General features: G+C 32.2%; 1 protein-coding gene and 1 long non-coding RNA gene across 3 annotated transcripts; both read right to left on the bottom strand.

The window, feature by feature from the left end:
- Nucleotides 1-11,623: 11,623 nt before the first annotated feature.
- On the bottom strand, nucleotides 11,624-13,191 carry LOC145965668 (proto-oncogene tyrosine-protein kinase ROS-like; the record flags this gene model as incomplete). The annotated part of the gene is made up of 3 exons (XM_083089319.1): nucleotides 11,624-12,141; nucleotides 12,364-12,684; nucleotides 12,860-13,191. Coding segments are annotated over 3 exons (1,158 nt in total), but the record flags the coding sequence as incomplete, so codon positions are not given.
- A 146-nt stretch (nucleotides 13,192-13,337) lies between these two features.
- Nucleotides 13,338-16,694, bottom strand: LOC145965430 (uncharacterized). 2 transcript variants are annotated; one of them, XR_014436708.1, is made up of 3 exons: nucleotides 16,473-16,694; nucleotides 13,972-14,116; nucleotides 13,338-13,408 (listed from the first exon to the last, which is right to left on the bottom strand). It is a non-coding gene; the product is annotated as an uncharacterized LOC145965430 (long non-coding RNA). The 2 variants fall into 2 exon arrangements; XR_014436709.1 differs by having other exon boundaries at nucleotides 13,344-13,405.
- Between the last annotated feature and the right edge of the window lie 8,348 nt (nucleotides 16,695-25,042).

Below are 25,042 nucleotides of genomic sequence, written 5' to 3'. Positions count from 1 at the left end.
TAAAATTGAGTCGTTAATGAGACTGTCGAAATTTCCGTTACGATCTCGAGACGCCGTTCGGTTTCGCAAAGTCCGGCCATAAAAACGGGCCTGGCGGATGATAAATATCCCAGCTTTCTTATGATCTCGATCTCGTATTACTATTGTTATCACCGCTGTCGAAGAAGTATCTGTTGTACGTTATTTCCAATTTTCGAATTTATGTTAACCGCAGTTATAGTTCGTTAATTCTGATCTGCTAATTATTGTCATTATTATTTCTTTCTGGGATTCACTATTTCTTTTCCTTTATATTCTTATTTTTATTATATTTCTATTTTTGAATAAATTTGTTACATTTTCTTTTCTATTAAATTCGCGTAACTTATTTGAGTGTTCGTTTGTCGAGAGCGTTAAATCCCGTTGTGTTCGTCAATTTTCGTAATCACCGACCGCCTCGCATAAAATAATTCAATATCCTTTTCAACGGACCCTGCCCCTCTACCGTTAGGTGAGCTAGTCGGCCCGTGGCGAAACAGGCTAATGTTCTTCGCGTTATTCTGACGATTTTGCGAATTGATACGTGAAAGACCGTATCTGGCGCCCATCTTCGAGATTTCGAGACGGCCTTCGCTTCGCCGCGGCTCGCGCGAGAACGCCCTCCATCTTAGTTCCTCCGAGCGCGAGTATCTCTATCCGCCTTGTGTTTTTTTTGACGACGTTTTCGCTCCCCCTCTCACATCCTCCCCTCCAACACCCGAGGAGGATTGAAAAATTAAAAATAAAAAGCGTCGCAATATATATATATATATATATATATATATATATATATATATATAAAATTATCATTATACATGTAGGAAATATTTCTGCGTAACTATATTTGTCTACGCAGGCAAATGTAATAAATGTCTATGTAACTATAATTATGGTCGCGTAGTCAAATATGTAAATTTCTACACACACACACACACACACACACACACACACACACACACACATATATATATATATGTACATATATATATATATATATATATATATATAATTATATAATTATAAATTACAATTATATAATTATAAATTACATAATTATATTCCACAAAATCATAAATGTCTGTTCTCTTTATTAAGATTAATATATAATATGTCAAAATATATTATGTTTAAACAGATTAATGAAATAAATTTTACAATATTTTTACTTTTTGATGAATACAAAATTTTTCACAATCCACTTGATTATTGTTAAGTGTCACACACACAAGTCTGTGTTTTTATTATATAATAAATGTACTTGGCGTCGCGACGCTACCGCGTCGCTTGATAATAACCTTTAATATGTCACTTCTCTTCCTTGTTTCGCACTATAGTTTTATTTATTTACTTATTTATTTATTATTATTATTTTTATTTTTATCATTTTTATTTATTTATTATTAATCTGTGTTTAATAACCTATCATTTTTATTTATTTATTATTAATCTGTGTTTAATAACCTGACTGCTTAACATGTCACTTCTCTTCCTTGTTACATTATTCCGCACTATACTTTAATAAATTTATCTTTCATACGTCCGTACACACATACACATACATATCACACGTATGTACGCACATGCACACATATGATTTTGTCTCTTAAAGCATTGTACATATCGAAGCAATAATCGTATACGCAGCGGTATGAACGCCGCTTGAGGGACAAACTCGCTTTGCGTGTGTGCGTGCGACCTATGTACGTGAGTCTGAACCTGGAAAAGGAAGAGAAAAACGAAAAATGTCACAATTCTGATATTCGATCGTCATTTCTCAGGATTGACTGCACCGATTTTATTCAAACAGGTCGCAATCGAAAGCTTGTATTCATATTATATGATAAAAGTGTCGTTAGATTTTTGATTACGGCTTTAGTTTATTAAATATCTTAACCGAAACTTTACTTGACGCGAAATTCCGGATAAGGTACTTGGTAGCGCCGCGTCGAGAACAGTGACTCTCAACTCAATGCTTGGACCTGTTTTTATGTACTTGGCGTCGCGACGCTACCGCGTCGCTTGATTACTGTATACATTTTGTGTGAAACAAAATATTTAAATAGCTTATTTATATTTATTATTTAGTGTTGTCGATTTATTAGATATTTTCGATAAATACATTATATATATAAAATCATATTTCGTCGTGACAATAATATGTAAACGTATATTACATTTACCAACGTCACTGCGTTTAAACCTCATTGCTAAAAAATTATTTTAATTTTGTATGACGTAATATTTGAGATAAACGAGTGTATTAATACTTTTGAAAAGTCATGTTTATATATTTCGTTCGACATTAAATATAAAATATAAAGAAGAATCATAGAATAAAAATCATATAAAGAAGAATCATACAATAAAAATATTAAATAAAAGATTACAATAATTTATTAATAACAATTATATAATTCGTATACAATATTTAATCGTAATCAAAGTTACATTTTCAAATTAAGCCCTCATGCGAGAAAATAATAATTATTCTACAATCGTAACAACTGGAGAGTATCAAAATATCTTTGTGAATTTTGTGCACGTGTTTAAGAGAACTAACAACAAATTAACCATGTCTAAGAAATTATATTCCAAATTAAAAAAGGTACTAAAACAATCCTCTAAGTAAAAAGATGAAGATAGAAATTTATCCGTAGAAAATTTTAATAAAGATATCGAGAAGAGAAGGAGAGGGAGAATTTTTTTCGTCATATTTTGTTTTTGTGGTATTTGTATAATAAAATCATTAAAATGGCATGTGTTTCATTAAAGAGATTAATTTATTAATTAATTTATTATTAATTTATTAAAATTTCGGGAGAGAGAAAGATCATCTGATATATTCCTGTAACTTCATGAATCAAACTTGGTAAATTATATAAAATCTCTTATATTACGATTAATTCTACGATTGCACATGTTCAATGGGAGTTGTTGCATTATGCTTCCAATGGATCCATTATATGATATATCGGTAAGCAATTTTTTATATATAGTTTTTTTTACTAATTTTAATAAGAAATAATTGATGAAGATAACAATCAATTATAACTTGTAAATAATACGTTAGTCAATGAGTCAATATTTTATAAGCAATAAGTAAAGTTCTTTTCATTTTCTTTTCTATAATTGAAATCTTATTTATGTGTCTATCGTTTTTCAGCAAATACAAAAGATGATATTCAAACTTCCGCGTTTCTGTGAATTGATAAATAATCATTGTAATATACTTCACAATTGGAAAGTTAATAACTTGATGAGTTTCTTATCACGATGTTTAAGAAGTGATATTAAAGATATAGATATCGATTATGAATGTCAAAATATTACAAATTCAATAAAGGTAGTGTATATAATATATCATCATTGTGTATAATATACTATAATATATATGTACATGTACATCTATATGTATATGTATATGTATATATAATCTCATATTTAATATATTATTATAATATATTTTTTATAATGTAAAATATTATACATATCTATAAAACGTTGTCAGTATTTGGTGATCTTTCGAAATGATAGACCGTAATTGTGTGTAAATATTATACATTATTAGGGACTTCCGTTTCCGGTTCGTTAAGTGTGACACGTGTGTGTGTGGAAGAGATACTTAAAGGTGATAGAGGAGAGATCTAGAGGAGTGGAAGAAAAGTAGTGTGTGTGGGTGAGAGTGGAGGTGAGGGAGTGTATGAGAGAGTGAGGGTGGAGTTGAGAGGGGGACAAGAAAGGGGCAAAAAGGGTAATTAGGTGTTGGGACCGTTGAAAGAGAAAGAGAGCACGGGGTATAGAATAGATAGAGTGGTAGTGAGAGGCGGAGCACTAGTGAGCGGTGGGCACGGAGCAAAGAAAGTAGATAGAAGGGAAAACAGAGTCATAGAATATAAAGTTTGAGAAAGGAAACATCAGGTAATAGAGAGAAAGGAAGGATGGATACAGGAGGGATAAAGCAGTCGAAGGAGAGGAAAGGTAGTGTAGGAGATATATCAGAATATATTAAGAAGAAGAGGGATAGAGAGGAAAGTAAGAACGGGGAGGAGAGTGCGTTTAGATCTAGCAAAATTGTGGTGATATCGCCGCAGAAGGGGGAGGGGAAGAGAGAGGAGGATAGGGAGGAATGGGAGAGGAAACTGAGAGAGGAAGTGAGAAAAGACATTACAGCAGGGCTAAAAATTTTAGGAGAAGAGATAAGAGAGGAGATAAAAGGAATAAAAGATAGTATAACAAGTCAAGGGGAAAGAATGTTAGGGAATATGAAAGTGATAAGGGATGAGCTTAGAGAGAGGGAGAGAAAGTGGGAGGAAGAAAAAAGGGGGTTGAGGGAAATAATTAAAAATTTGGAAGGAAAATTAGAAAAGTTGACGAAGGAGGGGGAAGAGAGGGAAATAGAGGGGGGGAAGGATAAAATTGGAAAGAGGGGAGAAGGGGGGTTAAAATCAAGAATAAAGATAATAGAGAGGAAGATAGAGTGGAAGGATAGAGAAGATAGAAAGAAAAATATAGTAATTAAGAGAGTGGAAATGGAAAAAGGGGATGTAAGAAGAGGAGTTAAAAGGTAATAGGAAAATTAGGAGTAGACATAAAAATAGAGAATGTAAGGAAGGTAAGGACATCAAGGGAGGGAGAGAGGGGAACGGCAGTGGTGACATTGGGGAGCATTGAGCAGAAAAGACAAGTGATGGAGAATAAGAAAAAGCTGAAGGGGAGAGAGGAAAGGATAGATGAGGATTTAACATGGGAGGAAAGAAAGATTAGATGGAAATTAAGAGAAATGGCTAGGAGAGAGAAAGGAGAGGGTAGGAGAGTAAGGATAGGCTATGGGGGACTACAAATAGACGGTAAATGGTGGAAATGGAGCGAGGAGGAGGAAGTTCTGAAGAATGAGGGAGGAGAAGTGAAGGGATTAGAGCTGAGAAAAGATAAACAGGGGGAATAGGAGGGAAGGAAGTAGAGAGGGAGCTAACAAAAGGGACAGGAGAGGATGAAAGAGGAAACAGAGGTGAAGAAGAAAGGGAGAGGGAGGGAAAAAGGAAAGAGAGGAAGTGTGAGAGAGGTAGACAGGGAGGGAGATGGAAGATAGCGTTTTGGAATATAGCAGGTATGAGAAATAAAGATAAAGGATTTTGAAACAGGATTGGTGATTGGGACGTTATAGCGCTCATGGAAACATGGGTGGATGAGAAAGGGTGGGAGAAAGGTGAAAGTTAAAAGGTGATTACCGAAAGGTTTTAAGTGGGGAGTACAATATGCGAGTAGGAGGAACAAAAAAGGGAGAGCAATGGGGGGGATGATAATAGGGATAAAAAGGAGGGGGGGAATAGAGACGGAAGAAATTGAAGTAAGAGAAGAGGGGATGATGACGGGAAAGTGGAAAGTGGGAAAGGAGGAGTGGAGGATAGTGGGGGTATATGTTAATGAAGACTTAGAGAAAAAGATAGAGGGATTAAAGAAATGGATGGAAGAGAGAGAAGAGGAAGGTAAGAGAGTAATAATAGGAGGAGATTTTAATGCGAGGACGGGAGAAATGGGGGGGAAGGTCAATATGGGGGAGGATCAAGGAACGATAAAGACTAGGAACTCTAAAGATAAGAAAAGTAATAGAGAAGGAAGGAGGTTAGTGAAGATGCTAGAGGAAACGGGATGGAGCATTTTAAATGGGAATATAAAAGGGGATGAAGATGGAGAATACACGTATACAGGAAGTAGAGGAAATACGGTGATAGATTATGTTTTAGGAAATGAAGGATTACGGGAAAGAAGAGAAACACTAGAAATAGGAGAAGATATTGATTCGGATCATCACCCAGTAATTTGTTGGATAAGGGAAGAAGGTAAATGGGAAAAGGAAAAGAGTAAGAGGCAAGGGGGCAAAAGGGGGATATGGGACGAAGAAGCGAGAGAGAAATTTAGGAGGGAAATAGGAGGAATAGATATAGGAGGGAACGAAAGGGAGGTGGGAGAAGAGATAGAGAAAATGAATGAAAGAATAAAGAAAGCTTTAGAAGAGTGCGGGAAAGGAGATAATAAGAGGGAGAGAAGAAGACAGGGGTGGTGGGATAAGGAATGTGTAGGTGAAAAGAAAAAAGTGAGACAGAAGCTGAGAAGATGGAGGAAAGGGGAAGAAGAGGGAGAAAGGTATAGAGAAGAAAAGAGAAAGTATAGGGAGATGTGTAAAAGGAAAAAGAAGGAGGAGGGAGAAAGATTAATAAGGGAGGCAGGAGAAGCGAGAACAGAAAGCAAGGTATGGGAGATAGTAAATAGGGAGAGGAGGAAAACGAAAGGAGTAGATGAAGGGATACAGATGAAGGAATGGAACGAACATTTTACGGAACTGTTAGGAGGGGTGGAGGAGAGAGTTCTCAAAGGAAAAGAGAAAGGAAGTAGAAGAGTGCAGGAGAGAGACATAAAATGGAAGGAAGTTAACAAAGTTATGAATAAATTAAGGTTAAATAAGGCAGTAGGTTTAGACGGCATACCAAATGAGGTATGGAGATATGGAGGAGAAGAAATAAGAAAATGGGCTTGGGAGATTTGTAATAGAGTATGGAGGGGAGAGGGATGGCCGGAGGGAAGGGATAATCGCGCCGATAGTGAAAAAAGGGGAAGGAGATAAGGTTACGGATTACAGGGAGGTTACACTCATGCCGACGCTATATAAGATTTACACGTCGATTCTGACGGAAAGGTTATGGGAAGAAATAGAAGAAAAGGGTATATTACCGGAAAATCAGACAGGATTTAGAAAGGGAAAGGGGGTAATGGACAACGTACATGTAATGAATTATTTAGCGCAAAGGCAGATTCACAGGGAGAAAAAGAAGCTGATAAGCGTGTTTATAGATCTAAGAGCGGCTTTCGACTCGGTAGACAGGGAGGTGTTGATAAGAGCTCTAAGGGAGAGAGGGGTTAGAGAGGGGTTGATAGAGAGAATAGAGGAGGTATTAAGGGAGACAAAGAGTAGAGTGAGGATAGGAGAAGAGGTAAGTGAGGAATTTTGGACGGGGAGAGGTGTAAGACAGGGATGCCCGCTAAGTCCGCTGTTATTCAATATTGTGATTGCAGACTTGGAAGAGGATTTAGCTAGGGGGAGATGGGGAGGGATTAAGCTGGGAGAGAGGAAGATATATTCGATGGCATATGCGGACGATATGGTTCTGGTGGCTGAAGAGGAAGATGAGATGAAGACAATGCTAGTAAGAATGGAAAGATATATTGATAAAAAGAGGCTGGAGGTGAATGTGACGAAAACTAAGATAATGATATTTAGAAAGGGAGGAGGTAGGAGAAAAAGAGTTAAGTGGATGTGGAAGGGGAAGGAGTTAGAGGAGGTTAAAGAGATAAAATACCTAGGATATGTCTTTCAATGGAATGGCAGACAAGAGGGACACATAAAAGACAGAGTAAGAAAGGCAATGGGAATTATGGGACAAGTGTGGAGCATAGGGAAAAGGAAATTTGGGAAAGACGTAGGGAAAAGAATATGGCTGTTTGATGCGTTGGTCTGGACGGTGTTAAGCTACGGAGCCGAGATTTGGGGATGGAAGGAAAGGGAAAAAATGGAAAGAGTGGAAGAAAGATTTTTAAAATGGATACTAGGAGTAGATAGGAGGACACCAGGATATATGGTAAGGGAAGAACTAGAAAGAGATAAACTTAGAGGTAGAGCAGCAAGAAGGGCATGGAACTTTGAGAAAAGATTAGAGGAAGGAAAAGGAGGTAAATTAGCGAAAGATTGTTTGGAAGAAATTAAGAAAAGGATAGAGAAGGGTAGAAGGGTATCAAACTGGGAAAAGGAGAGAGAGGAATTTTTCAAAGGAAAAGGTGTAGAAGAATTAGCGTGGAAAAGGGAAGAAAAGGAAGGAATGACAGGGTATGAAGCAGTAGAAAGGAAAGAGAAGGAGGAGCAGTGAGAGGAAAGGATGGAAAAAATAGAAGGGTCGAAATTTAATAAATGGTATAAGAGAATAAGGAGTGAGGGAATACCAGAGTACCTAAAGAAGGGTTGGTCGGAGGTGAGATGGGGAAGGGTGGCAAGATTCAGGTTAGGCAATGAAATAAGAGAAAGTAGGTATTGGGAAAGTGAAGAGAAAAAGGAATGTAGAATATGTGGCAGAGAGAGAGAGAGACATGGGAACATGTATGGGAAGGTTGCAGGAGAGGAGAGGGGGGGAAGAGGAAAGTTGGCAAGAGGCAGTGGAAAGAGTATTAGGAGAGGAGGGGAAAGGAGAGGATTGGATGAAAGAAGTGTTAAGGAGAAGGGGGGAGGAATAGAGGAGAGAGGGAGAGAGAGAGAGAGAGAGAGAGGAAGAGAGAGGAGTGGAAGAGCAGAGAAAAGAAGAGAAATGGAAAGAGCTCGAGGAAAACCGGAAGCGGAGGTCCAAACTAGGCTAAGAAGAGCAGTGTTATAGCGTGTGTGTGTGTATAGGCAGGATTAAGAAAGGAGTAGAATAAGTTAATATAAGTTAGAATGTAAGTTAGAATAAGTAGAATAAGTAAGAAATGTAGGATAAGAAATAAATGTACGCTAAGAGATGTATTTAATTGTAACCCTTTTGGGGAATCAATAAAGGCATATCTAATCTAATCTAATCTAAATCTAATCTATTATACATTATTAGCTTTATTAAATATAGCTAGTGGAGATAGAGCAATAAGTATAGTTCATTTTTACAATTGCATACTTTTGTAATCATCAATATAATTTAAATATAAAGTAAGTCATAAATATAAGGATAAAATATATGTATATACTTATCCCGAATGATGTAGAAATTCATACATGATAACTGTTATAAATTCAAAAATAATTGTATTATTATATTTATATATTCGCAACTAATTAGGATATTATTCGCGTTTCCTCTTTCACTCATAAATTTTACAATCATTTGTAATTATCGGTTATATATAATGTCGAAAATTAATTATATTTCCATGTTGAAAAAAATATTGTTTATACATATATATATAATCGCAATTATTAGATTTCGCTTCGATTACTCAAAAATATAAATTAGATATATCATTATATTACATTGTTTACAATTATGAAAACGGATGTGATATTTTTTAATAATCAAAATTTTATGGAAGGTAAGATTAAAAAATTTCTTTTATCTTCATTGATAAATCTAATATTAAGATTAAACCTGAAAATAACAGAATCAATTTAGAAATATTCTAGAAATATTTTTTCTACATTAAGATTTATTGAATCGTTTGGAAAATAAGATAAACATTAATTTAATTATATCGGCTATATAGTATCGACTGGACTCAATAAGGCATCTTCCATGTTCTCTCTTAATGCTATAATATTTTTCAGACAAAATTTGAAATTTGGTCCAGCATCCGCTCCAGCAATGTAGCATCAACTGGTACAATGGTGACGGACAGTTAAGAGTCATCGGCAACCTGCCTCCAGCAAGTACATAAGTTATCACTCTTTCATCAGTCTTGGCAATAAAAGGTTGCTCACCCAACGATGTAATTTCCCACATTAATACCCCAAATGACCAAACATCGCTTTGAGAAGTAAATATTCCAATCATCAAAGATTCGGATGCCATCCAGCGCATAGGAAGCAAACCTTCTCCTTTCTAAAACATGATTTAAACAAAAATTTAATTTTCTGATTCAAGTTGTTCATTTTTAGAATATGTGCAAAATAAAAGACGTTCATTTATCTCTTGCTATATATAAATAAAACTATTTATATTCTATTAGGTGTATAACTAAGTTACCGCCGCTCATAATTAAATGGCTCCAGCTGCAAATGTAGTGAAGTTAGTCATTTGTCAATAAAATTGAGTGCGCAAAGATTCATTTTTTGTGAAAGAGTTATTTTTTGAATCGATTTAAAATGAAACGTGATGAATTGTTTTTTCGACATATACTTCTTCACTGCTTTGATTTAAATAAAATTGCAGCTGAAGCTCATCGATTGATTTCTGAAACAGTCACGGCTGACCGCTACCAACAACAATTATACTGATTGAATGATGAATTGATGCAAAAAAGACCAGTAATTGACGTAAAGTGATTCTTTTGCATGACAACGCGCGACTTCATGTTGCAAGAATCGTAAAAAAAACACTATTGGAGCTCGAATGCGAAGTTCTCCCGCACCCGCCTATTCTCCAGATTTGGCCCCATCGGATTATCATCTTTTCCTATCAATGCAACACGTGCTCGCCGATACACACTTCCCTAATTACGAAGAAGTCCAAAAATGCATCATCAAACGATCAATGGATTGCTTAAAAAAACAAGTCGTTCTATCGTCGCGGAATCCAACTTTTGCAAAAAAGATGGGAAAAGTCATAGAAAACAAAGGATTACATTTTATTAATATATTAGTTCATTTTCTTATTAAAATAAATGTATTTTTCAAGTAAAAAGACGGCGGGAACTTAGTTATACACCTAATATATTACTTAAAGAAACAATGCAGGATACTATTATGATAAAAAAATGGAAAGTATTTTCGAAAGAATTCATTTTTTAGTCATTAAATTTTTTTCATAATTATATTTACCACGCGATAATAATAATTTTTGTAGATATCTCTAGATAGTCCAAAATCTTCAATTTTGATGACACGATTCTCGCGATTTCTCGAAGATACTAGCAATTGCGACACGCTAGATCTCTATGTACAAAACGCAACTCTTCCAAGTAGCAACAACCTCGCGCAACATCTTCGCACATGGCGAGCAAATCTTGCAAACGCAGAGCAAGCGAATCTGACGCTTGCAAATTTCGACATTGTCCCGAAAGTTCCCGATTGTAAATTTTGGACATGGCACATTACTTCATTGTTATAATTCATTTTAATATAATTCATTGTTTGCCACTTTTCTGCTGCAATATCTTTGTACTCTAGTGTAAAAAAGATCGTCAGATTAATGTTTGAGATGATCCATGAAATGTTCATGCTATTTATGTTGACGCCGCTCAAAGTAATATTGTTTGGTTCTGAGTATATGTGAACGATCTTGCTTAAACTCTCGTTGTAGAAATCGCTGAAATTAATTGGGTACACACGCACGTATATCAAGTAATATTGTACTGGTAGTGACAAGTTAATCTTTGTGAAAAATCTGCCGTCTGCCATAAGTTTCGGCACATTGATAAATTGTTTGCCCTTTTGTTGCGTGCCGTTCACTAACGTAACTGACTTCCAATGCACTTCGTAGGTCACGGCCACGCAGTTCATCTTCTTGGGTGGCATCCAATGAACTACTGCTATAGTAGGCGTCAAAGCTAGAACACTTATGTTTTCTGGTGCATTAAGCTTGCCCGAATTAGTTTTTATTGGTATCACATTCGAATCAAATGGATTTATTGATAATTGATTAAAGTAAAAATTGCTTAAAGTAAACTTCAACTTGTACTCTGTAAATGGTGTTAAGTTCTGAATCTCGTAATATCGCTCGTACGTCTGCACATTGAATTTCTCAGACTTGTTGAGGTTGTTGTCCGAACAATGGCTTACAGAGATATTATATACAGTAATTGCTAAATTATATTTTTTGCATCCACTCTTTACAACCGGCTCCAGAAGATTCACAACAATGCTGTTTGCCGTTGTAGTCACATTCTCAAAATTATAAACTTTTTCGGGTGTCAGACATCTCATCGGAGGATATGGTTGATTTATCAAAAGCGTAAATATTATAAAGCCTTTTATCTGATCTTATTATTATCTTTTCAACATATTCGGCTGCATTTGAGACGCTTTTGAGACTTGCATATTTCTTTTTCAAAACGTAGACAGTACATTCCCAAAAATTTCTTGCTAAAATGTAAATGTTTGTTTTGTCAATCGTCATGGAGTGGAAGTAAATGTTATCACTTATGTCTTCCTTGTGTAAAATCGTATTGCACTTAGAAATGTTAATGTCTGTCATAAATATGTAATCATCACTTAACCAGTAAATTAACGGCTCCTCATTATTCATGTCATCAATTATTATATCACGATAAGAATTCCTATAATGCCATAGGCAAGAAGATGAATTTATCTGAACAATTTGCTCATTTTTTCCATCGAGATCATATTGCATTATATATACATCAGTCATCTGATTGTCTGATAGGGAATATAAAATTCTAAAAAATATATAATTATTTTACTCATTATAAAACATTATTTTAACAAAAACTGAAACTTGTATGTAGTAAAATTTCGAAACTCTTATAATTATATAATAACTAATTATTTTTTTACTTATGATATTAATTATAAAACAATGTAAAATTATAGAAAATTTACAAATTTGCATAAATCTTTAATGGAAAATTATTTTTTCAGGTTAACGGTAGTAAACGTACCTCATAGACGGTGATATACTTAAACGGTAAATATAAATTTCTGATTTGAAAATCTCATCAAATTTAATTATGCCATTTTCCCACATTGTTAAGTCGAACTTTACAATATGTGTGTAGCCTGACAAGTAATAGGTGAAATATAAATTTCTTGCTACCCAATCAATGCAGATATTATGAAAATCAAAATGAAAGCTAGCTATTATTGTAATTTTATTTTCATTAATCTTCAACGTTTTTAGGTCTCTTCTTTCAGTCCAATAAATTCTATTGTCTTGTATCGAATAAGCGACATTTCTTTCTGAGCTGAAAAAAAGGAACCAACTATAATTGTATAGTAAAAAAATTATAGTTGAGATCTAATTTTATAGTTATGACTACTATAATGTTAATAATAATAAACTTGTACATAATAATAATAACTTTAATTTTATAGTTAGTGTTAAAAATAATTTATGATAATTATAACTATTTTTTTTATCAGTATACGTACTATGACGTTAGGAAATTATAAGTAATGCTTAAATCCACGTCCAATATTTTTATACCTAGAATCGTTGTGATTAATAATTTAGGTATTGGATTTTCATGTGTAGTCGACACATTGATTAAATCCGTGTAAGGACCAGCAACAATTTTAGTATGCGCACGTACTCGAAAATAATATGTCGTGTTAGATATTAGATTGTGCACCGTGTGCTCCAATTTTGTAGTTGCGATATTTTTATCGTCGCAGGTTTGAATCTCTTTTAAGTCCTCGATGAAAAAACATTGCACTGTGTACCCTTGTATTATTTCATCGGTAAATTCAGGTTGGTTCCATCTGTGAAAAAATTTTAGCCATTTTATATTTAACAAAATTACAACAGAATTAATATTTTGATATATTTATGTCGTTGAATTTAAGAAAAAGAGAGAAAAATGAAAGAATACAAACTGAGAATTTAGATTCCTTACCTCAATGTCACAAAAATTGTCGTTCACTTTTTCTGTGAATTGACTGTCGAATTGTACAAATGCTCTGAGAGATGTTGGCTTGCTCAATCTGCTTTCCAGAGATTTCAAGATCGTATATATTAACATAATTATATATAAGATTAAGTGGATTATATCAGTAAATCAGAAAAAACAATTTAATGTGAAAATAAAGGAAAGAGAAAAAATAAATGTAAACTACAAAGTATGGAAATTAGCACAGTTTTGACCTTTAAAAATTAATATAAGAATTTTTTGCGTCATTCAAGATTAAGAAAAGTAATCGTTAATTCATAAACAAAACGAATAAATAACTTTTAATAAAGTGACAAGTACTTTTCGAAAAATTCCTATAGCTTAAGAAATCAGAAGTATAATATTTGCGATTGCTTTAAAACAGAGTAGCAAATTAATAAAATTAACTTTACATTAAATTATGACAATTTTCATGTACAATGTTATGTTTATATTATGCTTTTCTATTTCTTTTTTGGACGGAATTAGAATTTATATTCTTCTCACTACTGGAAGATATTTTCAGATTTGATTTACACTCTCTCTTGAATTTAAAATATATTTACACTTTTTCGTCATAGATTTTGTTATTAATGTTTTATGCATTTTTTTGCAACTTACCGATAGATTCTGGGTTGATAGAAATGTTTGCAAGTGTAACTTCATCGACTTCTCGCTCGTTCCTCACAGTCATACTATCAGAATGACTCCGGTCAGATTTGAAATTTAGTATATGATGATCACTTTTCTCGGACATTGAAATATCCTTCATAAAGTATAACATACGAAAAGAATTAAGTGAGTATCGTTGAAGCGGTTGTTTCTGGTGCTTTTAATGATAAATTATATAAATTATAAAATTAAACGAAAAATTGCCATTCGTTTTTTGTTTGTTTAATAATACCGGTTTGATATAAACCATTCCTACATGATATAAATTGAATGTGATGTAATTTTATTCATATCGTAAAATCTATTTTTTATTTATTTTTTTAAAGATCTTGTATATCAAACATAACTCATGTCAAAAAGAAAATCAATGTACAGGTTAACGAGAGTCAATGAAGATTCATAACAGCTTTTAGCAAGTAGTACAAGTGAAAGTGTAGCACTTTGCAATTATTAAAACAATTTTGTGTAACGATTTGATTCTTTCTCACGATAGGTTAGATAACTCTTCTCATTTTACAGCAACTCTTCTCATTTTACAGCAACTCAAATTTCTTTACAAAAATTTGCCGATATTACTAAAGTTTTATTAATGTTTGTACTTCGAGAATAAAAAGGTTAAAAATATTGTTTCTTTAGTTATTAATTATTAGTCATAGAATTATATAAATTCTTTTATTTATTACCTTGTCAAGATTTTTCTCGAATTGTTTCGAATGTCGTTATATTTTTAACATAAACAAATCCAGGAAATAATAAATATAAACCGATAGTATAAACCGATAATGCCTCGATAAATATATGTGGATATAATTGTATATAAATTGATATATGTACAATGAAAATTAATATAAATTCTAGCGATAGTTATTGAATATATTGTCGATCGAAATATTAGCGTTAATAGATAGGGGGAGTTCCCCTAGTAGCGGACACTTAAGGTTTTTCGTAGATAAATTTAAAAAATGTATTTTATTTCTTTTATATTTTGCATTAATTATTAGTTAACAATATTAGAAATGAGAATAAATGAACGGAATAATCAACTTTTCTATAATATAACATTTAAATCAGTGTCAAACTTTGGTATAAAATTTTGTACGATCTTGAAGTGGCGTCTAGTACAGGACATGGTTAAAATGGATCCCCTAAACACCGTATAACTTCAAAATAATTTATAATGATCACAAATATAATTATCAGAACACTCAGGAATATCAGCATATGCCTCGTGAGCCCATTCCTAGCAGTTGGAGCATTGAATTCAATTTTTTTCATTGCTCTCTAGGCAAATTACACAGGTAGTATCATCGTTTGTATGTTTAGATGTTAGTGTTCTAGTTTTTTTATCTTCTTTGATCGATTCGTCTTTTTAAACTTATTTCTTCACAGACATGCAATACTGACATTTTTAGTGTCTGGCAAGGTTAGAACAAAATATTCTGTCCGAGCCAGGGGACAAAAAATGTATTAAAAAATAACGAATTCGTAAAAACTAGTTTACTTTATGCAAGAAGCACATAGATATTTGAAAACTATTTATCAAAATACTTCATAATACAAGAACACGTATTGTAGACAACAAATCTTCGTAAGTATGACCTGTTTCTAAATTATACAATGCAACGTTTTATCTTCAAACGCATCGATTAACAGTCCTCTTAGCTTGCGTATGCAAATCTGGAGTGTGTCGCATCCTGCACGTGGATCACTATACTCTTTCCGCCCTATCACCGAAATGATCACCCAATCGCGTTTTTATTCGCATAGATATGACATATGTCCGGTACTAGGTGCCGTCCAGCGCTAGGGGAACTCCCCCTACAATTTCAAGAATGATGAATGATTCTTTTATTAGACAGATTTTCTATCTCGATATTTAATAGCTCTGTTCCGTTATATAATTATCCTTAACACACAAAAATGATGCTATCTTTCTAAATTAATTTCATAAAATAAAATCTACATTAGTATAAAGCTTACTATTGTATATCAATAAATATTATTATATATATCTAGGAAAATAAAGAAATTTTAAAAATTGAAGAAAAATAACATAAAAATCTGTTGAAGTGCCATCGTATGTATATATTAATGTAGCAGATAGTAGACAGAAAACTTCGTTAATTTTAAAAATTGTTATTTTTAGAAATAATAATTATATATATATATATATATGGAGAGAGAGAGAAATAAAATAATACAATCAAATTTTAAAATACCGTTTTAATTAAATTTAATATACTATATAATATCCATTTGTAATCAAAATTTCGAAACTTTATCCATCTTTTTTTTACAACATCGTACATACTTTTATCTTTCATATTCAATTGTTTTATTTTATCTTATCTCATTATAGGTAGAATATATAATTTATCATCATTCATTTTTAGTTACACTACTGCAATAACATTCAATTGTTAGTTAATCAAGCCAAAAATATCTCTTACCTGCGTGAAATTTAAATCCGGACACATGGAAACACTTTCTTCCTGGAGGCTTTGAAGGAGTATAATCCTTCGGTATAAAAGTGGTAGTTGCCTTTGTCAATACTAAACCTTTCAATAAAACACATAAAATTGTTCCAAACATAATTTGCATTTTTCGTAAACGTTTGCACTCAATCGGTTTCCGTTGAATCCTCAATTAGTTGTTTTTCTTACTCTACTAATTCTGATGCGTTAATCGAATTGATATTAATTCATATACGTATATACATATATTTTCGATAAATTCTTTAAAACTCAGTTTTAACGAATCGCAAGTTATTATCCTCTAATATTATGTTGTTAGATTTCTCTTTATAGTCACGATCACAGTATATATCTTAAGATTAAATTAGGGAATTCTTAGTAAGTAAATAATTTCTATTTTTTTTTAGGAGAACAAATGACAATGCAAAATGATACATATTCATTGGATTGTATAGCGAACACAGGAATATAATTATTATCAGCTTTCCTTTTGCACTAATATTATAGTAGAAAAACGTCGATAAAAAAATAACCACAATCAAATTACAAACGATCAAAGAAGTTATAGAATTATAGATTTTGTAACATTTTCAGCCATATTCAAGCACACGCAGCGTATAATCGAATTCACTTAAATATTTGCTATATCTTTTATTAATATGTAATTATGACAATTCGTTCGTAAGATTGTGTTACTACGTATGCTTTTCAAAATCCACTATTGGTACACAATTTTTTGTGATATTCATATGATGCAGTTTGAATCAAACGATAAGTAACGCGGTAGTGCATTTTGGCTAGCGATCATAATAGTAACTGACTTCGAATGATCAATCTGATCATGTGTTACCATGACTGAGAAACCGGATCTTGGTGCCATTTTTCTCACTCCATGTGCATGCTAGCAACCGAGCGTCGCGAAAAGCAGTACCGTCTAAGCCGGTCTAGTGATGGTAGCACCGTCGCGTAGAAAAAGAAAATATAATAATTTATTATATTATTTTATATTTTATATAATATATACATATATATTATTTTATTATGTTATTTTATATATTATGTATAATATTAAATAAACATATATTCTATGTTAATATATATATTTATTTCCTACGCGACAGTACCCTCTTTGCTACCATCATTAGACCGGCATAGACGGTACTGCTTTTCGCGGCGTTCAGCCGCTAGCATGCACTTGGAGTGGAGAAAACGACACCAAGATCCGGACTCTGACCATGACGTCTTATATAATTTATATATATAATTATACATGTAGGGAATATTTCTGCGTAACTATATTTGTCTACGCAGGCAAATGTAATAAATGTCTATGTAACTATAAATGGTCGCGCAATCAAATATGTAAATTTCTACACACATACACACACACACACACACACACATATATATATATATATATATATATATATATATATAATTATAAATTACATAATTATATTCCACAAAATGATAACTGTCTATTCTCTTTATTAAGATTAATATATAATATGTCAAAATATATTATGTCTAAACAGATAATGAAAAAAATTTTACAATATTTTTACTTTTTGATGAATTTTTCACAATCCACTTGATTGTTGTTAAGTGTCACACACACAAGTTTGTATTTTTATTATATAATGAATGTACTTGGCGTCGCGACGCTACCGCGCCGCTTGATAATAACCTTTAATATGTCACTTCTCTTCCTTGTTCCGCACTATAGTTTTATTTATTTACTTATTTATTTATTATTATTATTTTTATTTTTATCATTCTTATTTATTTATTATTAATCTGTGTTTAATAACCTAACTGCTTAACGTGTCACTTCTCTTCCTTGTTATACACTATTCCGCACTATACATTAATAATTTCACACAACATATAACTTGTTAAAGCCTTTTACATACCGTATAATCGTATACGCACGATGTGAACGCTGTTTGAGGGACAAACTCGCTTTGCTTGTGTGCGTGCGAGCATACGTACGTGAGACTGGAGAAAATCCGGGATAACGTAAAATGTCACAATTTTGATTTACGATCATTATTTCTCGGGATTGACTGCACCGATTTTATTCAAACTGGTCGCAATCGAAAGCTTATATTCACATTATATAATAAAAGTGCCGTTAGATTTTTTCTTAAGGTCTTAGTTTCTGAAATATCTTAATCGAAATTTTATATGATGTGAAATTCCGGATAAGCTACTTGGTAGCGCCGCGTCGATCGAGAGCAGTGACTCTCAATGCTCGGATCCTGTTTTTTATGTACTTGGCGTCACGACGCTACCGCGTCGTTTGATTTATACGTTTTCTGTGACATTCATATAATGCAGTTTGAATCAATACGTAACGTTCTTAGTATAAATTTAGTATTTCTAGTATAAATAAATACAAATTTCCAATAGCACATAAATAACTAAAATCAATAAAATAATTGTACGTGTCATTATTATCGTTATTTGTATTGTGAATAACCTTTTAATATAATAACGTATATAATATAACTTTACTTAATATTAACTTAACATAATATACTTAATATGATATAGAATATAATATGATATAAAAAACTTATAATATTAATTACTTTATTATTTTAATTATACTATTGTAATTTTATATACGACAATTTTTATATGCGCCAGTGTGCATTAGTGCATCCAATCAAATTCTCTCTTTCTTCCGCTATAAATCAATTACTTTTTCCAAAAAAGTGATAAACACTTTAATTACATGAAATATAATTGAAAATAATTTTGTAATACTCCGGTCTCCTTTTGTGACTTATTCAGTCCATCCATATATTAAATGATATAGGGGAGACCGGGGATAAAAGTAACATTTTTTGTATTATAGGTCACTAATTAATTATCGTTAGAGATATAAAAAAAAAGATTATATGTTAAAAAACTCCATTCATTGCTCTATTATTATACCTATGTTTCAATCTCAAATGACAGATATTCAAAGAGCTACTATAGCTTTTCGCAAGTACGTTGATTGTTACTTTTATCCTGGGGGCCTGGAACGAAAGTAACATAGTCTGGGGATAAAAGTACCAGTTCTTATTTTCGGGAAAATAAAATAAATATGACTTTTTTCAATTTAAGGCAACTTTTATTATAATCTTTTATTAAGCAAGATAACTTTTTTATAAATTTGTATTATATTATATTAAAATAAAAAATAAAATAAATATTTATTTTTATTATCCTTGAAAAACTTAAAAGAAATAATCTTCGTTAAGCAAAATAATTATAAGTAATATCATAAAATAATTATACTTAATATCACACCAGTCTTGTACTTTTTTAAGTCTAAATAATAGTTTAATTCTAAATAATAATGTAAAAATTGTATGATAACTACTTATACAAAAGAGATTGGTATCTATTCCGAATCAGAATTATGGCATACGTAATAAGAATCGCCTTTGATACAGTTATTGTGGGTGCAGCCCTTATACTTTAAGCATTGAAACGTGTACTTTCGTCCACAAAGTGTCGTGTTACTTTTATCCCCAAACACATTTTTTTAGAGTAAAAGCATTATAACCTAAATATGATGCAAGACTTAGCCAAATCAACTATAAAAACTTATGAATACATTTTAGAAGAATACACCGGCAAATAATTACGTCAATATATACACTTTAATTAGGCATAAATACGAAAAAACTAAAACAAGAAATACTTAGATGAATAATGCAAATACACTAATTTCACTCCTGTATGTGCAACCGGCGCGATCGTTCTACAACAATTGGCTGAAAAGTTAGAGAATCGGGGCGTACGTGTTTGACTACGTAGTACAAATTATTCAACGTATTGTGTAGTTTATTACGAGGCTTGTTACTTTCATGACGTTGTTACTTTTGTCCCTGGTCTCCCCTATTTAGAAAGTTATATTCCAAATTAAAAGAGGTACTACTAAAAAAATTCTACTACTAAAAAAATAAAAAGATAGAAATTTATCCATAGAAAATTTCATTAAAAAGAAAAGAAAGAAGAAATTTTTTTTCATGAACTTTTGTTCTTTGTATTTGTGTAATAAAATCATTAAAAATGGCGTGCGTTTTATTAAAGATATTTGCATGTTAATATGCGATAGAGAAAAAATCGAAGTAGCTAGGGAAAAATGAGAATCTCCGAAGACGGATAATCTGGATTAAATTGGATGAATGAAGATGTGAGTAGAATCGGAAAGAAATTTCTCTACGTTTGTCCTCACCGTATCTCTTCTTTGATTCACGCGATCAATTTGCTAGAATTTCTCGAAAGAAAAAAAAGATCATCCGATACATTCTTGTAATTAGAACTTGACAAATTATACAAAAATAGATTTACGTCGGACAAATCATCGAACGATCCGATTACGATTACATAACTAAGAATTTTTCTGCATTGATATAGCGAAATCCGATTAATTTTCCCTCTCACATGGACTATTATTTTCTAAACACGTGATATGTAATAAATTAAATATATTAAATATATAATTTACATATATATGTGATATATGTATATAGTGTATATACAGGGTGTCATGGAGATTTTAGCCCATACGAAGTAAGGAGGTAGATTGGCTCAAATTAAGAAGGAAGGACTTGTACTGCTTTGTGATATTCGCAATAATTAACGAAAAATTAAATAAAGAATATCGGCCAATCTGCGTGAGTAGAAGCGCGCGGCGACGAGAGTCGTCCCACTGTAATCCTATACTAGGCGCGCGGCGAAGCGATGGGCGGATCGCTCTCCGAGACATGATGGTGGCGTGCGATATATCGCAATACCGCGCCGAAAAATGACCCGTCCTTTTAGTGGCGAGAAAATGATGCGCTATCATTTCCACACCACCTTGCGGTAGATAGCATGGTGCGCTTTCTTTATAATGGTTTCCCCCATAGGCCTATTCCACTTTCAATTTAAATATTTGTGAAAATTGTTCAAAATTTTACTGTACGCTGAATGTATCGTAAATGTAAAAAATTAATGATGACAGTACCTTCACAAAAATTGATCCGTGGTTGAAAATCCCTCGATAAAATGTATTGCACACGTTGGTAATGATACGGACGTAATCCATTGCACGTAAAGCGTGATGTACTGCGTATCGCGAAAAACCAAATTCGTGTGCCACATGACGCACGCTAGTAAATTAACAGTGAAAATGAAGTGTACTCTGCAGGAATATACGGATATGATTGTGGCATACGGGCTAGCGGGAGAAAATACTTATCGCGCGGCCGTAATTTACGTGGAATGATTTTCCAGGCGTGCACAAAAACCAAGTGGACGTACAGTTTTACGTGTTGTTTAATAATTATGTGAAACTGGGTATCGTGCATAATATCGGGATAACCGGTCCAGCAGTGCGTTTTCGTGTACGAGATGAAGAAAGGATTCTGGAAGCATTTTATGAAAATCCTGGAACTAGCGTACGTCATGTGACACACGAATTTTTCGCGTTACGCAGTACATCACGCTTTACGTGTAATGGATTACGTCCGTATCATTACCAACGTGTGTAACACATTTTATCGAGGAATTTTCAACCACGGATCAATTTTTGTGAAGGTACTGTCATCATCAATTTTTTACATTTACGATACATTCAGCGTACAGTAACGGCATTTTGAACAATTTTCACAAATATTTAAATTGATAGTGGAATAGGCCTATGGGGGAAACCACTATAAAAAAAGCGCACCATGCTATCTACCGCAAGGTGGTGTGGAAATAATAGCGCATCATTTTCTCGCCACTAAAAGGACGGGTCATTTTTCGGCGCGGTATTGCGATATATCGCACGCCACCATCATGTCTCGGAGAGCGATCCGCCCATCGCTTCGCCGCGCGCCTAGTATAAGATTACAGTGGGACGACTCTCGTCGCCGCGCGCTTCTACTCACGCAGATTGGCCGATATTCTTTATTTAATTTTTCGTTAATTATTGCGAATATCACAAAGCAGTACAAGTCCTTCCTTCTTAATTTGAGCCAATCTACCTCCTTACTTCGTATGGGCTAAAATCTGCATGACACCCTGTATATATATATATATATATATATATATATATATATATATATATATATATGATTGTATATGAAACATTTTTTAATTTTATGGTTTTCTTTTTCTTTTGCAGATTATATAATACATGTATCGAATAAAATACCTAATAATAATTTAAGTAAGTTATTATTATATTTATTTTATTGTGTCTCTTTTGTTATTTTATTTTGTTTTTTATTGTTATGTTTATTGTATTATTTTAAGTGTTTCAAATTTTCAAAAAGTTATAGGCTTTCAAGGAAAACGTTTTGTGGTAGGCAGGTTTTTATTCCAGGTGGAGGATTTTTGAAATTATTATTACTTTTTTAAAATGGATTTACTTTTTTAAAATGGATAATTTTTTTACACACAGATCGATTTCTCGTAATACTTGCTATAAAAAATTCTTGGAGTAAGCAGCAAAAAATTGAATGGCTTACGAGGATATTTTATGCTTCATTCTGTCACATTTTGACATAAAATATGATATTTTGTTAAATATTCGTCTTTCGATAATCTTATTTTAATAATTTTCTATATTCTCGCAATTAACAATGCGGAGATACCCGATGCATTGCACGCAAACTTGGCGCGAGACACTACTGTATCTCTTGATTAATTTATTATACTATTATTATTATTGTTATTTTATTTGCATTCAGGTTCTTACAAATATATTTCTAATGTAAGAGGATTGAGTTTCTATATAAATAATATTATTAAGAGAGAGGAGGAATGTTTATACATACATATAAATTGTCAAATAGATAGCGCTATAATAAATGAGAAAATTATATTAGAAATTATAAAACATTATAAACTAATTACCTAAGTTATTAAAATTTTTGTTAATTCTTATTCGAGTAATTTATGGGTCATAAAAATCTGTGATTGTGACAGTCATATACTTTCAGATATAAATTATATGATAACAATACATTAATAAAGGAGAAATTGCCCTGGCACAGAATAATTTTAAAATTAAGAAATATATAAAATTCCAAAAAGCAACCGAAAATAAAATTAGAACTAGTAAGTATGAATATAATATTATATGATACCAATATATATTTAATAATTTTAAAATTATTTATAATATTCTTTATGTTGCAGACGTTTGAAAAAAAAGAAAATATTATATTTATATAGAAATTTATAAAAATAATAATATTAATTATAATATTAATTGAAAAAAACAATATTAATATATATGAAGCTCCACAGAATATCCTGTAGAGAGAGCATTTACACAAATTTTTTGGAATTTAATATATTTCTTAATTTTAAAATTATTCTGTGCCAGGGCAATTTCTCCTTTATTAATGTATTGTTATCATATAATTTATATCTGAATGTGTATATGACTGTTACAATCACAGATTTTTATCACCCATAAATTACTCGAATAAGAATTAACAAAAATTTTAATAACACGTAATTAGTTTATAATTTTTTATAATTTCTAATATAATTTTTGTGGTGCTTCATATATATAAATATTTTTTTTTTCAATTAATATCATAATTAATATTATTATTTTTATACGTGTGTACCTTTCAGCCCAACGTAAAATTGTTAGAAAACAATATTCGTGGATTAGAAAAATATGTGTGGTGCAAGTGGCTGGATCGGGAATCGAACCCAAGTCTTTCGCTTTCCGGGCAACTGCTCTAGACCACTGAGCTATCTAGACCTCACATCTAATGTTGCTTTTTAACACAGTGATATGCGACTCCAGAGCGATGATGGTATCACGCTCGATGGATGCAATGCTGATTGCCATGGAGGATCCTTGAAAGCTCGCTCGCTGACGAAATAAGTGCCGGTGGATGTATTCGCGTGCGTAGAGTGACCACATCCCCCAAGATCCCTCTGGTAAATACTAATATCCCCACTGTGCCAATAACAGTGGCGGACCCTAAATAGGGCATTGGCAAGCCTCCAGAAATAGGAAGAGGAGAATGTAACAACAGTAAGTAATCCACTTGATTTGAAATTCTTTCAAAGTTCATTGTATTCCTTCTCAACATTATTACAGTCCTTGTGTATAATTGTTAAATTCTGATAATTATAAATATGATATATTAAATAGCTATGTTGGATATATTAAAGAATTTTATATTTTCAGCTAAGGGACAACGTATATCACGGAAAAGCAGAAATTTATAAAGATTCCGTAAATGATGGAAATAATTTAGTGTAAGCACATAATATATACTATTTTTATTACTATTAGTTTGGTTCAAGAAATACTTACATAATTAATGTGTTTATATATATATATATATATATATATATATATATATATATATATGTAATAATATATGTACATATATATATATATATATATGTAATAATATATGTAATAATGTTGAGAAGGAATACAATGAGCTTTGAAAGAATTTCAAATTCGAAATTAGTGAGTGAGGTATTTCTTATCATCTCAGGAGATTTCTGAGAAATCTGAAAAATTATTAATAATATAT

The sequence above is a fragment of the Camponotus vicinus genome, unplaced genomic scaffold, assembly GCF_025532165.1.
Source record: "Camponotus vicinus isolate PSW18456_S1 unplaced genomic scaffold, iyCamVici1.0 SCAF_14, whole genome shotgun sequence".
Taxonomy (NCBI): Eukaryota; Metazoa; Arthropoda; class Insecta; order Hymenoptera; family Formicidae; genus Camponotus; species Camponotus vicinus.
The sequence above is the reverse complement of the archived record's forward strand: the minus strand, read 5'-3'. Positions and strand labels throughout refer to the sequence as shown.